General features: G+C 44.8%; 1 protein-coding gene across 1 annotated transcript in view; it reads right to left on the bottom strand.

Moving 5' to 3' along the window:
• LOC102827192 (transcription factor CP2-like protein 1-like) overlaps positions 1 to 1,498 on the bottom strand; it is a 30,298-nt gene extending 28,800 nt beyond the window's left edge. Inside the window, exons 1-3 of the mRNA XM_006833664.1 lie at positions 1,416 to 1,498; positions 858 to 1,009; positions 645 to 718 (exon numbers count right to left, since the gene is read on the bottom strand). Of these exons, the coding sequence (XP_006833727.1) occupies positions 645 to 718; positions 858 to 1,009; positions 1,416 to 1,498 (309 nt within the window). The remainder of the gene's footprint in view (positions 1 to 644; positions 719 to 857; positions 1,010 to 1,415) is intronic.
• Positions 1,499 to 15,787: the final 14,289 nt, after the last annotated feature.

The following is a 15,787-nucleotide window of genomic DNA, read 5'->3' as shown; positions in this document are numbered from 1 at the left end:
TATATATGTTGTTGTTGTGAAGTGCCATTGAGTCGGTTCTGACTCATAGCAACCCTGTATAGGGTTTCTGAGGAACAGCTGGTGAGATTGAATCACTGACCTTGAGGTTCAAAACAACATTGCAGTCCAGTGCATTAACCCACAGCACCACACCAGGACTCTCTCTCATACACATACATACACAGAGTCTTGGCACTATAGGGTAAGCACTGAACTGCTAACCACAGGGTTGATGGTTCAACCCCACTAGACCAGTTACACCTCAGAAACCCTGTACAGTTTCTATGAGTTGGAACTGACTCGATGGCACTTAAAACAACAACAACATATATATCTGTATATATATTTAGAGAAGGATTTATCTGAGTGAAAACTGCTATGATGACGTGTAACTGTATTTCTAGATTTCAGTTCTATTACTTTTTAGCTGTGTGACCTTGAGGAAGCACTTAACCTCTCTGTGCCTGAATTTCTTCAGCAATTCCTGTGCACCACTGAGCTGTTGAGACAGTCAAACTAAATGGACATGAGAGTTCCACTTGACAGTGACATCACAATGGGGACTTTGGCTACCTGCCCAGAGAGACAGTCATATCCAGCCTTTGCTGGTTCTGTATGGGGAGGCGGGGGGAGGGTGCACCTACCTTCAGCAGCCGGGGAAACTGAACAGCATCCCCCAGCTTGGGGTTGCAGAGCATCTGCACCTCGTAGGACTGGCCTAGGACGAGTTAGGGGGATGTGTGAGCTCTGCTGAAAGGCAAAGATAGTGCCTACCATCCCCAGCCCACCCTGCTTCTGCCTCCAGAGCTTGCTGTCCCCCTCCCCGCAGCTCCTCCCCTGCGTCAAACCCGAGGTACCCTGGTTCAGGTAGGTGAGCGTCTCCTCATGCTGCTTCACAGCTGGCGAGGTAGCAGCACAGAGCACATACTGGAACACGGAGCCGAGCGGGTCTGCACTGGGGATGTTGGGCAGCTCTTCCTGCTTCAGGTAGGGCAAGGGCAGGGGCTCCCTGGGGAAGTCGGGGCCAGGAAGGCACTATAGGCTTTCTGTCCCCAATTGATTTTGACTTTCCTTCCAAGGAGCCCATAATTTCCTCTAATAGGTACCCCAATCAACCCTGCCAGCCTCTGGGAAGCCTCTTAAAGGGGCAAACTCCAGATTTGCAGCTGTTCTTCTACATAGCTGCCTTAAGTTGCTTGTTTTTACAACCTCAGGACTTGCCTGATACACACAGTACACACCCAACACACATGACCTGGGTGGTAAGGATGTTTAGAGATGTCCCAGGATCCACTACATTCCAAGCACATTCGACCACTTCCCACCACCAAAAGAACCAAGAATAAGATGGCTGTTTCCTTCTGCTTGAATCCTGTGGCCGGATCCATGTCTACTTTCCTAGGCCGAAGGCTTACCTGAGCAGGCTGCTGGGAGGCCCAGGGTATAGTTCTCCAGGACTGGGCCACAGGTGCTCCGACTGGTTGTGCCAAAACAGCATTTTGGAAAGGGAGCAGAGCCAGTTGTCTGGCAGATCTAAGGGTTGGGCAGGACCCACCTGGGGCCTCAATCTTTATACACAGAGGCATGGGGCTGGAGGGCGGAGCAAGGCCTGGGGCCTCTTATTGGCTGAGCTCTAGGAAACTCAGAACCTGAAAGGCAGTCCAAGTTGGGGGGACTCAAGAGCTGGTGGCCCGCAGAGGTTTCCACTAATCTTTAACTTGAAGAACAGAGGGTGGTGAAGGAAAACAGTCACAGGGATGGACTGAGGCTCACGACTGCCCCTAGATCCAAGAGCCTCGCCCAGGGACATACATCCTCAAGAGGCCCAGGGACACTGAGGCTCACGACTGCCCCTAGATCCAAGAGCCTCGCCCAGACCCCTCACATGACCCCATAGGAGGAACCTGTCCACAAAGCAAGCAGGCAGATAGAGTCATAAGGATCCACAAAAATTCGTTACTCAGTACCGGTCTTCCTACCACACACACACAGAGATCGAAGGTCCCTGTCTTTTCACTTCAGGGTGCCTGACTAGGGTACTAGAGTTTACAGAACACAGTAGGCTTGTTGTGGAAACACCTCAGGGGTGGTGCTGGAGGGAGAGCTGCCTGCCTGTGGGGAATAGGGGAGGAGCCCCAAGTGCCCCTCAGGCCAGGAAGAGCCAGAAGCAGGTCTCTTGAGGGCAGTGTTTATGGACAAAATACAGTCTGCCTAAGGGAGAGCTTCCTTCCCCATGCCCAATACCTGCTGTCACTGTACACAGCCCAGCCCCCTGCATCCATCCCCTGCTAGTATGTTGAGTGTAAACAGACCTAAGGGTTTGCAAAAAGCAGAAACAGGGCTCTGAAAACGTGGCCTGACCTAGTGTGACCCTTCTATCTAGGTTTTGTGATTAAGGAGCTCTAGTAGCATAGTGGTTATGAATTGGATTCATAGCGGTTATGAACCTCATGGTCAGAAGTTCCATGGCAGAACGATGAGACTGTCTGCTCCCGTAAAGATTTACAGCCTCGGAAACCTTGTACAGGGTTGCTATGAGTTGGAACCGACTCCATGGCACATAACAACAACAACCTGGGGAGAACACCAAAAAGGTTCCCCCAACACACACACACAAGGCAAGGCACCGCCATCTCCAGGTACTAGGCCTTTTGTCCTGTTTATGCTTTCTCCTCTCATGAGGGCATACAAAATGGAAAACCAGAAACTCAAACCAATTGCCACTGAGTCAATTCTGACTCATGGTGACCAAGTGTGTATTCAGTAGAACTGCACTTCATAGACTTTTCAAAGCTATGGTCTTCTGGAAAGGGGAGAGAAGAAGAGGGGGCTGTTCTGCCAATGGGGTCTGAAGAAAATGTCTGAAGTTTCCAAAATGTTCATAGTAAGTTAAAAGTGTGGTCAAGATCAGGAAGAGCAAATGCCCACCAGAGTCTAATCATGGGGGTACAGACAAAAATCTCCCCAGAACCAGAAATACTCCCACATACGGGTCATTTCGAGGACAATTTTTTTTGGGTGTGATTAAATTTTTTTTACCTACTGAAGTGAGGTGCAGGTAAGATGAACCATTTTAAAGTCATCAATTCTGTGGTATTCAGTGCATTCCTCACAATGACGTGTAACCAGCTCCTTCGTCTAGTTCCACAACGTTTTCATTAGCTCAAAAGGAAGCTTCCTACTCATTAAACAGTAACTCCTCATTCCCGCTCTCTGATCACCTGACTCATCTGAGGGGTTATTTGTTGTTATTGTTTTAAAACTTTTATTGTGAATTGAGTGAAGGTTTACTGAACAGACAGTCAGCTATACATTTAACAAATGATGTGGTTTCATTACAATGATTGCAATCCCCTCCATGTGTCATCCATTAACAGTATTTACCTCTATTCGCTTTAACTTTTTATTATGAATAGAGTGAAGGTTTACAGGCAAGATCATCTGCTTTACATTCAACAAATCACCTCAGTGATTTCAATCCCCTCCCTACAACAGCAGTTGTCCATCCCTCCCCACCCCCTCTCACCTTTGTCCTTGGGTAAATGCTGCCCTTTTGATTTTGAATGATTGTCTGTTTCATCATTCATAGTGATATGAATGATATGAATACCTTAGTGATTCTTTTTAATTTAGCTTTTCCCACTCAGAATGATCAATCATTTTCTTTGTTGGTTCCCTAATCCAAGCACTGGAATGTGAACCACAAAGTACCTGTTTCAAGCCCACCAGCCACTCTGCTCAAGAAAGATGTGGCTTCCCGCTCCTGAGAAGATTCAAATAGTCAGAAACCCTATACATGGTTGCTATGAGTCAGAACCAAACAGCTTGCAGTTTAAGTCAACAAGAAGCCAACAAAGTAACTTTTCATCGGGATAAATTGTTGAGAAAAAAAAGTACAGAATTCTTCTCCTCTAACCAAAATGTTCTGTTCTTCTCTCTATCCCCAGGCAACATTCCTACCTGGAGAACTAGAGAGTGAAGTCTACCCTTCCCCCCACAGAAAGAGAAATTTTTCCTCATGCACGCATTCATTTATTTCACAAAACGTTATTTAGTGCCTACTATGTAGGAGGAGTCCAAGAGTGGTGCTGTGGGTTAATGTACCGAATTGCAAGATCAGTTTGAACTGAAAGGTTGGTGGTTCAAGCTCACCAACCACTCCCTGGAAACCCTATACAGGGTCGCTATGGGTCAGAACCGACTCAATGGAACTTAACAATAACAACAACTATGTAGGAGTCCCTTGGTAGTATAAATTGTTAACACACTCAACTGTGAACTGAGAGGTTGGCGTTTCCAGTTGCCCTAGAGGCATCTGAGAAAACAAGACCTAACAATTTACTTCATAAAAATGAGCCATTGAAAACTCTAAGGAGCACAGTTCTACTGAACACACATGAATCAGAATCAACTGGACAACTGATATTTTAAGTATGTGTCAGGTTCTCTCTTTCAGTCATACTAGTGTTTGGAGCCAGGGCAGGGTACCCGAGTGTGTGGAATCCTGCCCTGTCCAACACTCATGAACACCCTGCTCCACCCACACAGTGTTGGTCCAAAGGGCTGGGTTCTGAGTTCCAGACAAGAGGAGAAGAATTGTGACCATGGCAATGGATGATATACAATAGAATGAATGTAATACTGATGTTCTCCCATGTGAACTATCACATAATTCACAATAAAACATTTAAGAAAAAATAAAATTTAAAAAAAGGAAAGGAAATGGAGAGGAGTGGATAGAATGTGTGGGATTTTTCAGACAGACAGACAGAGATATACACACAGACTCCCAGCTGACAGCACCATGTGACAATCCCTGAGTGGGATCTGTCCACATGTATACGAAGACCCCCCCAACCCTAGGAGGGTTGTCCCTCCTCCCAGCAAACTTTTCTGGGGCCTCTGGTGCACGCTGCCAGAGCCCCAGTGAAGTTAGACAATGTGGGGACCTGACTCTCTAAACTTTCCCCTTGCTCGACAAGCTTTACCCCAGTCTCCCTCTCAGTCACTGAGAAGTCTTTCTTGTTGTCTCACCACCTTCCCAGCTGCAGGAGGAGGACCTGTGTGTGTATATGTGTGAGCACCCTCTTAAAGGACATGCCACTGGTATTAGATAGTCTCTCTGTTCACATTTCAAACTCGCTGACTGCTTCTTAGCACTTCCTGCAACTGGGCTAAGTCCCAGCCAGTTGGCACTTCTTTTTTATTTTATTTTATTTTTTATTGTCAGCTAGCTCCTGCTAGACATTATAGGAATCAGAAGTCTTTATTTATTTTCACTTCATGCTCTTCAATTTGTAATTGATTGATTGACAATATTTGGCTCTACTTTATGGTTAATTAAGTTCTTTTTTTTTTTTTTATGTTTTATTGTGAATTATGTGATAGTTTACACAGTTGGCACTTCTGTACTCTGTGTCCTGTCTCGATGAGCTGCATGTTACAGTGCCCATCAAATTCCTTCATAACAGTTATACCAGCATGCACTTTGTTCTTATTGTATTATCTGTCCAGTGTCTGTTTTCCCACGGGTGTAGGAGCCCCCTAAGGAAGGGACAGGGGGAGGTGCTGTAGTGCAGGCGGTAAGAGCATGTTTCCTCTCACAGACTGTGGATTCAAGACTAGCTCTCTGGATGTGGGCAAGAAACTTACCCCCCCTGCACCTTATGCTGCGGTAATAAAATGGGGGTGATGAGAGCCTCTATTCTAGAGTGCAATGTTGAAGATGGAATGAACGTCTAACTGAGCCTCAGTAAATGTGGGAATTGTTTTCTCCACTGTGTCCTTAGCACCTAGTTGTACATTGTTGTTGTCATTAAGTGCCGTAGAGTGGTTCTAACCCATAGCTACCCTGTGTAGAGTTTCCGAGGAGCGACAGGTCTGTATCATTCTGATAAGTACAAGTGTGCAGAGTCCTACAGAGCTCAGGATAACTTCTGAGTGCTTTTCTAGAAAAATTAAACCTATGACTTAAAGAAGGAGCACTGGTGGCACTGCAGTTAAAGCACTTGACTACAAACACAAAAATTAACAGTTAGAATCCATCCAGCGGTTCTGAGGGAGAAAGACCTTTTTATCTGCTTCCACAAAGATTCTTGTTGTTGTCAAGTGCCATCGAGTCCGTTCTAACTCATAGCGACCCTGTATAGGGCTTCCAAGGAGCGGCTGGTAAGTTTGAACCACTGACCTTGTGGTCTAGTGCTTTATCCCACAGTGCCATACCAGGACACAAAAAAAACTCTATGGGGCAGTTCTACTCTATCACATGGGATTACTATGAGTTTTAATCAACTCAGTGGCACCTAACATCAACAATATTATGAGATTGATGCTGCCTTTTTCCCTGTTATCTTACGTTTCCCCACTATACAGACGGTCCAAGCTCACCAGCCACTCCTTGGAAACCCTATACAGGGTCACTATGAGTTGAACTGACTCGATGGTACTCAACAACATACAGATGGGGAAACTAAGGCTTAGGTTAAGTAGCTTGGCTAGGGTCACGCAGCTAAGAAAAGACAGAGTCAAGATTTGACCTTGGGCTGATGGGCCATGATCCCTGTTCTTGATCAATGAACTGGGTTTCACATCACCTGATAAATGTATGGAATTTCAAAACAAATCCTCTGGCAACATCCCAAACTTGAAGAGTTGAAGAGTGAGGCATTCCTCTTTCACACATTCATTGAGCAATTCTCAAAGAGGCCTTAGACTCATGCTGATGGCATTGATTTCAGGTCTTTCTAAGCTTCAGCTTCCCCAAAAGCAAAATGAGGAATGAGCCTCCTGGAGCCCTGAGGGTGAGTAATGTGAGAGTGGCTGGTATGGCATTGATAGATGGGGAGGGACTCAACTGGGGAGGAGGGATGTGTGGTCTCATCATGTGTGGCTTTAAGGCTCCTATTGACTTGGGAGCAGCATGTGGAGGAGCAGGAGTGAGGGAAAGGCATTGAGACAAGAGTAGCAAGCAACCTGCCTGGGAGAGGGTGTTCATGATAGAGCCTTAGGAGGTAGGATTGTACTATTCACCCAGAGCTCCACTCCCACTGCACTGTTACAACCATCCCTGAGCTAGGGCGGTCCCCATTTTCCATATAAGGAAATGGAAATCTGCAAGGTGCCCATGGTTGTAAGCTAGCAAAGAGTGGACTGGCTTTTGTTGTTGTTGTTGTCAGGTGCCATCGAGTCGGAACCGACTCATAGCGACCCCATGCACAGCAGAACGAAACAATGTTCGATCCTGGGCCAACCTCATTACCGCTGCCACACCTGAGTCCATCAATGATGCCACCTGGCTGATCCATCTCGTTGGGGGTCTTCCTCTTTTTCTCTGACCCTCCACCCTACCCAGCATGACATCCTTCTCCAGCGATTGTTTCCTCCAGACAATATGTCCAAAGTAGGAGAGACGAAGTTTAGCCATCCTGGCCTCTAAGGAGCACTCTGGCTGCACTTCTTCCAAAACAGATTTATTGGTTCTTTTTTAGGTCCTCTGAATCTAGAGCCCAAGTCACCTTGCTGCCCTCTCCACTCATTCACCCAGTCACCAAGCCAAGAAGCAAGACTCCTTTCAGCGCATTCCCACTGCCACATCTTTGGTCAGAAGAACTACACCAGGAGCTCCCTGCTTGGGCTTTCTGAGTCCAGTGTGCTGCCCCAACACACCACACAGGAAATGACTGAACCATTCCCTCTATGGCCCTTCATTGTCTTTGGTACCATTCTTAAGATGTGTTGTGGGACCCCCTGGTTAAATGTACCCCATCTTCCAGGGCATCAGTGGTACACAAAGGTTAGTGGTTAAAATAAAGTTTTTGGTAAGGAAACCAACACAAATATTCTTAGAGCTGAATGTGAAGTTTGCACAAACATTTCCCTCAAGTTAAAAGTGGACCACTTTGCCTATTCCTCTGGTACCCCTGGTCTGCTCAGCTGAGTTCCAGTGGGGAGTTGGAGAAGTCCCTTTGTGGAGAAAAATTCAGCTTCCTGGCCCAGCATTCAAAGTCTTTGTCCACTTTTTCTGCCTTCTATCCACACCACTCCTTTCCATACATACCCTTGCTAGAGTCACATCAGTTTACTGGTGGCTTTCAGAACAGGCTGTTCTATTTCACATCACTGTGCCTTTGCCCAAGTTGTTCTTTCTCCCCAGAATACCCTGGTCCTGTCTGCCTTCCAGTCCACTTAGTTGTTGTTATTAAGTGCCATCATCAGTTCTTACTCATAGCAATCCTATATAGGATTTCCAAGAGTGATTGGTGGGTTTAAACTGCCAACCTTGTGGTTAGCAGTCCAGTGCTTATCCTACTGTATCACACCAGTACTCAGCCCACTTGGTGGCCTCTGTCAAAACTCAGCTCAAAGCACACCCTCTCTGTCTTCGTTATTCCCCACCCCCCATGCCAGTCATTATTGCCTTCTCTGGATCAAGGTCTACAGAAGAGCCTCAAGTTCAGGGACCCAGTGCCCAGAGCCACACCAAATGCTTCTTGTTGTTGTTGTTATGTGCCGTGGAGTCGGTTCCGACTCATAGCGACCCTGCATAAGGTTTCCAAGGCTGTATATCTTTACAGGAGCAGAAAGCCTCATCTTTCTCCCATGGAGCAGCTGGTAGTTTCGAACTGCTGACCTTGCGGCTCGCAGCCTGATTCGTAACCACTATGCTACATAGAGTCTTATTGTTTCCGTATCTCAGATGTTGTTGTTATTAAGTGCTGATTCTGACCCATAGCGACCCTGTATAGGGTTTCCAAGGAGCAGCTGGTGAGCTTGAACCACCGACCTTGCAGTTCAAACGACTTTGCAGTCTGATGCATTAGCCCACAGTGCCACACCAGGACTCCCAGATGGAGCCCCTCAGAGGCCCTTCCTAGACCTCTTCCCTGAAGGACAGCCTACTGCTTGCTGTGCTGTCTGTAGCGGGTGGTGTGAGCCCCAGGCATATCCAAGTTCCCTCATGCTGCTTCAGCTGGGTCTAGACTTTCTCAATCTGAAAACCTCATCTTAGAACAAGGGTTTTTGTTATTTGTTGTTAAGGGCTATCAAGTTGGTCTGACTCATAGCGACCCCGTGTAGGGTTTCCAAGGAACACCTGGTGAGTTTCAACCTCTGACATTATGGTTCAAACTGACCTTACTGTCCAGTGCTTTGTTCTATAATGCCACATCAGGACTCCTAGACCAGGGATGGGGAACCTTTTTTCTGCCACGGGCCATTTGGATATTTATAGCATCTTTCATGGGCCATATGAAATTATCAACTTTAAAATTAGCCTGCTATATGTGGCAGCACCACCTGGAACTCAATTGACAAATGGAAGAGTCCAGAACAGAACAAAACTATAAGAACAAATTCAGAGGATCTGGGAGGTCAGGCTATTAGCAAAACAATTACAATGTAAAAGAAGGTCAAGACATAGGAACAGAGATCCAGGTAGTGAAGAGGTCAGGTAGATTAAGGGATAAAATACACTGTTTTAAGTGGAGGGAAAAGTTAATAGAATATAAGGTAATCTCAAAGAAAATTAATACTTCACAACATACCAAGAAAATGAAAATCCAAGAAGAACACAGAAACATTAACACTATGAAGAAACTGACAAGAAAGAACACAAAAAACATGAATTTAGCACAGGAAGGCATGCAGAACAAAGAAACCACCAGCATCACAAAAAAACATAATGATTGCAATTAATTCAAATTTATTGATAATTACACTGAATGTCAATGGGTTAAATGCACCAGTTAAGAGACAGAGAGTGGCAGAATGGATAAGAAAATATGATCCTTCAATATTCTGTCTGCAAGAAGCATACCTTTACACACAAAGAGAAAAACAGACTAAAAGTTAAAGGATGGGGAAAAATATACCAAGCTAATTGCAATGAAAAATGAGCAGGAGTGGCAGGACTAATCTCTGATAAAATAAACTTTAAGGCAAAAACCTTATAAAGATTGGACATTATAAAGATGGACATTATCTCATTATTAAAGGGTCAAGTGAACAAGATGACATAACAATAAATATCTACACTCACAATGAAAGAGCTCTAAATATGTAAAGCAAATGTTAATAAATTTGATAAAGACAAATCTACAATAATAGTGGGAGGTTTTAATACACCACTTTCGAAAAAGGATAGAACAACCAGAAAGAAACTCGACAAAGACACAGAGGAACTAAACAACACAGTCAACTTGACCTCATAGATGTGTGCAGAGCATTCAACCCAACAACAGCACAATACACATTCCTCTCCAGTGCACATGGAACATTCTCCAGAATAGACCATGTGTTAGGGCACAAAACAAGCCTCCATAAATTTACAAACATCAAAATACTACAAAACATCTTCTCAGACCACAATGTTATAAAATTGGAAATCAACAATAGGAAGATCAAGGAAATAAAGTTAAATACATGGAAACTGAGTAACACCTTGTTTAAAATCTACTGGGTAGTAGAAGAAATAAAATGTGAATTCACAAAATTCTTAGAAAGAAATGAGAATGAAACACAACATACCAAAATCTTTGGGACATAATAAAAACAGTGCTGAGAGGACAATTTATTGCAACAAATGCACACATCCAAAAATCAGCCTGCTATATTTGGATGGCTGGAACTGCAGTTGCCTTGGCAGGTCCAGACCAAATGATTTCGTAGGCTTTATATGACCCCACAGACTAGACGTTCCCCACCCGTGCCATAGAAGGAGTTAGCAAGCTAGACTCTGGAAGGAATGATTCAAGGCAGCCTCCATCCTGTCTCAATGTGTCCTTGGCATCAACACTCATACATTTCTTCTCCTCAGTAAGCTGGGTGTGATATAGTGAATTATCTAATGTCTCTTTTAGCTAAAGTCTAACTCCCACCAAACAAGTCTTCTGCCCTACTGGATCTGGGTAAGAGAAGGAGGGAGAAGATACTGATACATGGTTCAGCTGTGAATGTTAACAGAGTTCATTGTAATTGTAAAAGCTTGAACCTCTAGAATGGGTATAAAAGCAATCATCTCAGAAACACTGCCATCCAAAAAAAAAAAAAGAACCAGGAGTAGAGCGTGCCTTTTGGACCCTGAGATCCCTGCACACTGAACCTCCTCTTCCCAGGAACAGAAAGCTGCAACCCTGGAGCAGTGGCAGAGAGGCAGCAGCAGTAAAACCAAGAACCAGAGCATGAGACAGAGCAATGGGCTGCCCAACCCACGGAGCAAGTAAAGCTGAATGACTTTGAGCAGGAAGCTTGATTGTAGAGTGGGGTGCCTGCAGGCATTTACGAGGGGAGCTACATTTGCTGACCTATGGAGCTATCAACACTCATGGAAGCAGCAGTTAAGAAATCAGACCACGTATTGCATTAGGCAAATCTGCTGCACAAGACCTTTTTAAAGTGTTGAAGAGCAAAGATGTCAGCTTGAGGACTAAGGTGCACCTGACCCAAGCCAGGGTATTTTCAATAACCTCATATTCATGTGAAAGCTGGACAGTGAATAAGAAAGACTGTAGAAGAATTGATGCATTTGAGTTATGGAGTTGGAGGAGAATATTGAAAGTGCCATGGACTGCCAAAAGAACCAATAGATCCATTTTGGAAGAAACGCAGCCAAGAGTGCTCCTTAGAGGCCAAGATAGCCCAACTTCATCTATCATAATTCAGACGTATTGTCAAGATAGACCAGTTGCTGGAGAAGGATATCATGTTTGGTAAGGTGGAGGGTCAGAGAAAAAGAGGAAGACTCCAGTGAGATGGATTGGCCAAGTGGCAGCATCAATGGGATCAAGCGTGGCAACAGTAGTGAGGTTAGCCCAGGATCGGGCAGTGTTTCATTCTGTTGTGCATAGGGTTGCTATGAGTTGGTACTGACTCGATGGCACCTAACAACAACAACAAATGGAGCTAGAGCCCAGTGCCTTTAGGCTGAGGCTTATGGTGGAGTAGTGTGTCCTATGGGCATTTATCCGCAGCTGACAGGGACAACTGTGTCCTGAACATTTTCTGATCCTATATAACTTTAACATTAATTTTAACCTGTTAACTTCCCTAATTAACCCCATAACTCAGATACCATAACTGTTAGTATGTGGTATCTGAGTTCTGTGTGGCCCTTGCAATGGATTATCAAACCCAACTGAGGGATGGTTGATGTTGTCATTATTTTTTGCATCAGAGCACCCTTACCTCTCACATTGGATCCAGCTGCATTTCAGACTTCTTCCTTTCTCATCATCACCATTTCTCAGAAGCAATCCCCAACCTTGTCTGTGCCCAGGTCTCCTCTCCAGTAAAAGATCCTCCTTTAAAAGTTTGGGGACTCTACTTTGGTGAGTTGTGTCTGGGATCTTAAAAGCTCATGAGCAACTTTGGACATATTATCAGGAGATATGACATCATGCTTTGGACATATCAGGAGAAGGACATCATGCTGGGTAAAATGGAGGGTCAGCAAAAAAGAGGGAGATCCCCAAAGAGATGGACTGGCACAGATTTAATGTTAGCAGCATGGACTCTAGCATAACAACAATTGTGAGGGTGGCACAGAACCAGTGGTGATTCATTCTGCTGTGCATAGCATCCCTGTGGGTCATAATTGACTTGACAGCACCTAACAGCAACAATAATAGTACTACAAGTGAATTACTGACAGAACTTATCTGCAATCATCCACTGAGGGCAAACACACATTTTTTTTTAACGTTTCATTGTGAATTATGTGATAGTTTACATGGGAGAACATTAGCTTTACATTCATCCTATCCTATATCATTTCATTGCCATGGTTAAAATCCCCTCCATGCATCATCAACCAACCAAAGGGTATACCTTGCGAGACTGCCCCCTGGTCATCAGCACACAGTCCCTCTCTCTCTCTCTGGGTCTAGAGTCCCCAGCCACTTCATCTCTCCACGGCATAGTCTCTGCCTCCATCTCTGGCATCACTGCTTCTTTGGGTAGGGTCCCGTACTCCGTTCTTCTTCCTTGATGGTCCCAGGAACCTCTGCTCCTGGACTGAAAAGTCAATCACTCCCCTCCTTTTGCTACAAAATGTCTATCTTTACGTTTCCAACCCTCACAGTCAGTCCTGATAACAATTATTCACTATTGTTTCACAAGACACCTATCCCCATCTCCTTTTATCAGCCCCACCGAGACAGATTGGATACTACTCAATGGAAATTCTACCTTCCTCCATGCCCTGTGGATCTAGTTTCCCTCTTGAAAGCTTGTAAGCCAGTCACTTCTTGACTTTGTTGTAGCCCCCCCTCCCCCACTTTGGGTAGCCAATTTCCAAGTTGCCCATCCCTGCCTACTCTGTGTATGGAGGGGGTGGGAATGATCCTCACTGTAAAGATTTGTTCCCTCTTTGAGCTACTGCATCCATAAGTGTAGGTCAAGTTCATCAAATTGTATCAGATTACTCTTTTATTCCTCTTCTCTCTTCTTCTAATTGAGCTCAGATCATCCAGTCATTGAAGCCAGGTCAAGTGGGTTTTATCTGCAAGTGTGGGGTGTTCTTGTGCACATATGCCCTATCTTCTTATCATCTGGACACTTCACTCTCCACTCTAGTCCTCTGTGGTTATGTCACTGACTCTGGGCCCAAGAGTCCCCAGGTCTTGCCACACTGATAAAAACATGTTTAAACATGTTTTATTTGGGGGGAAAAAAAATCTTGAATTATTTTCTGGAACCCTAGAAGCACTTTTTGATTTATCCTTGTATATACCTATCAACAATGTTGTTGTTGGACCGACAGGAAAAATACAAAACAATATAGGCAGACTGACTGACTACTACAAGAACAAGCGAGTTGCTCGCCCAGGAGACATCAAGGCAAGTGGTCAGGTCCCCCCAGAGCAAACCCCCTTCCAAGACTAAGACTCAATGGGAATACACGCTCTGATTGGTGACCACGTTCGTCACTGATAAGGAGAAGTGAGGGGAAAACAGTAATGAAGCTGCGAGCTAAGCCCTACAACGTTCAATAGACTCCTGTGAACCTGGGTGGAGACCTGGTTAGCCAGCAGTGTGGTAAGTGACAATCTGTCTAGGCGGGACTGATGAAAGGAAATGCGGATAGGTCTCTTGTGATACAATAGTGAATAATTGTTATCAGGACAGATTGTGAGGGTTGGAAATGTAAGGGTAGATGTTTTGTAGCAAGGAGGGGAGTCTAGGAGCGGAGGTCCCTAGGACCATCAAAGGAGAAGAGCGGGAGAGAGGGACCCTACCCAGAGAAGCAGTGATGCCAGAGATGGAGGCAGAGACAATAACATGGAGTGATGGAGCAGCTGGGGACTTTAGACACAGAGAGGTAGAGAGGGGCTGTGTGCTGAAGACCAGGGGACTGGCTTGCAGGGCATACACTTTGGTTGGTTAATGATTCGTGGAGGGGATTGTAACCACGGCAATGAAATGATATATGATAGGATGAATGTAAAACTAATGTTCTCCCATGTAAACTATCACATAATTCACAATAAAACATTTTTTAAAAAGAAAAATGAAAGCTTAAAAAAAATGTTGTTGTTAGGTGCCATCGAGTTGGTTCCCATGCATAGTGACTTTGTATAGGGTTTCCAATGAGCAGCTGGTGAGCTTGAACCACCGCCTTTGCGGTTAAACCAACTTTGCAGTCCAGCGCATTAACCCAAAGAGCCACTATAGGCCAATAATCTGACTCTTTTAATCATATTATTTTACCTTTGATGAGTGTAAAATCATCTAGAAATTGCCTCAACTAGCTCTGTTTGAATAAATGTTATTAAAAAGAATAAAAAAAAGCTCATGAGCAGCCATCTAAGGTGCAGCTTTTGTTCTCTCCCTGTGTGGAAGAAAGAATGATGAGAATTGAAGGTGCTTGGAATTAGTTAGTCCAACAGACGAGTAAAACAGGAACATCAGTCTCGTCTTGGTGACTCTAATGCCAGAACTAGATGGTGCCCACTACCGCTACCTGAAAGGTGCTCTGAAAGGGATCACATTAAAAGGTCCTGGATAGAGTGAGAGAAAATGTGAGACAGAACTCTTTTTTTTTCTGAGTCAGATCGACTGGAGAAACCTGAGGCTATGGCCGTTGATTACCCTACAGGTCTGGAAACAAACTCACCCTCATGGTCCAATTTTCAGCCAAGCAGTATACAGTTATATAGGGGAGACAACAATAGTATGGTATGCTCACCATGGAATGGTCAGTCATTCAAAATCAAGAGGACAACACTTACTTTAGGACAAAGTTGACAAGGGCTGGGAGGTGGGTGGAATGGAAATAGCCAGCACAGGGAGGAAGCAGGATCACTGTGATTGCATGGAGGAGATTGCAATCATTGAGATGAAACAAAGTGTCATGATGAACATGATGATCTTGTCTGTAAACATTCACTCAGTTGACAACAAAAAGTTTACAAAATAAAATAAAAGTTTGGGAGTCCACAGTGTTCATCTCTTCAAAATTCTAACCCTTAATACACATATCCCAGCCCACTGGGCTCCACCTATGTACTCACCCCAAAGTTATGGCATTGCTGTTACCTTGGTAACAGTTGCTTTGTGGGTGGGTAGGGGGAAATGGACTAGAGAGAGAAAGCAGTGATTCTGGGCACTATCTCTGGCACAGGGGAGGAGCAGCCAGGAGCCATGGTCTCTCCTTGCTGCCGTCTGCCTTGACTCCCAGTCTCAGGAGGAAAAGAAAAACTTGTTAAATTCCAACTCATAGTGACGTTATGCACAACAGAACAAAATTCTGTGCCATCCTGCACCGTCCTGTCCTCATAATTGCCGTTCCACT

Source organism: Chrysochloris asiatica, unplaced genomic scaffold, assembly GCF_000296735.1.
Source record: "Chrysochloris asiatica unplaced genomic scaffold, ChrAsi1.0 scaffold00007, whole genome shotgun sequence".
NCBI lineage: Eukaryota > Metazoa > Chordata > Mammalia > Afrosoricida > Chrysochloridae > Chrysochloris > Chrysochloris asiatica.
The sequence above is the reverse complement of the archived record's forward strand: the minus strand, read 5'-3'. Positions and strand labels throughout refer to the sequence as shown.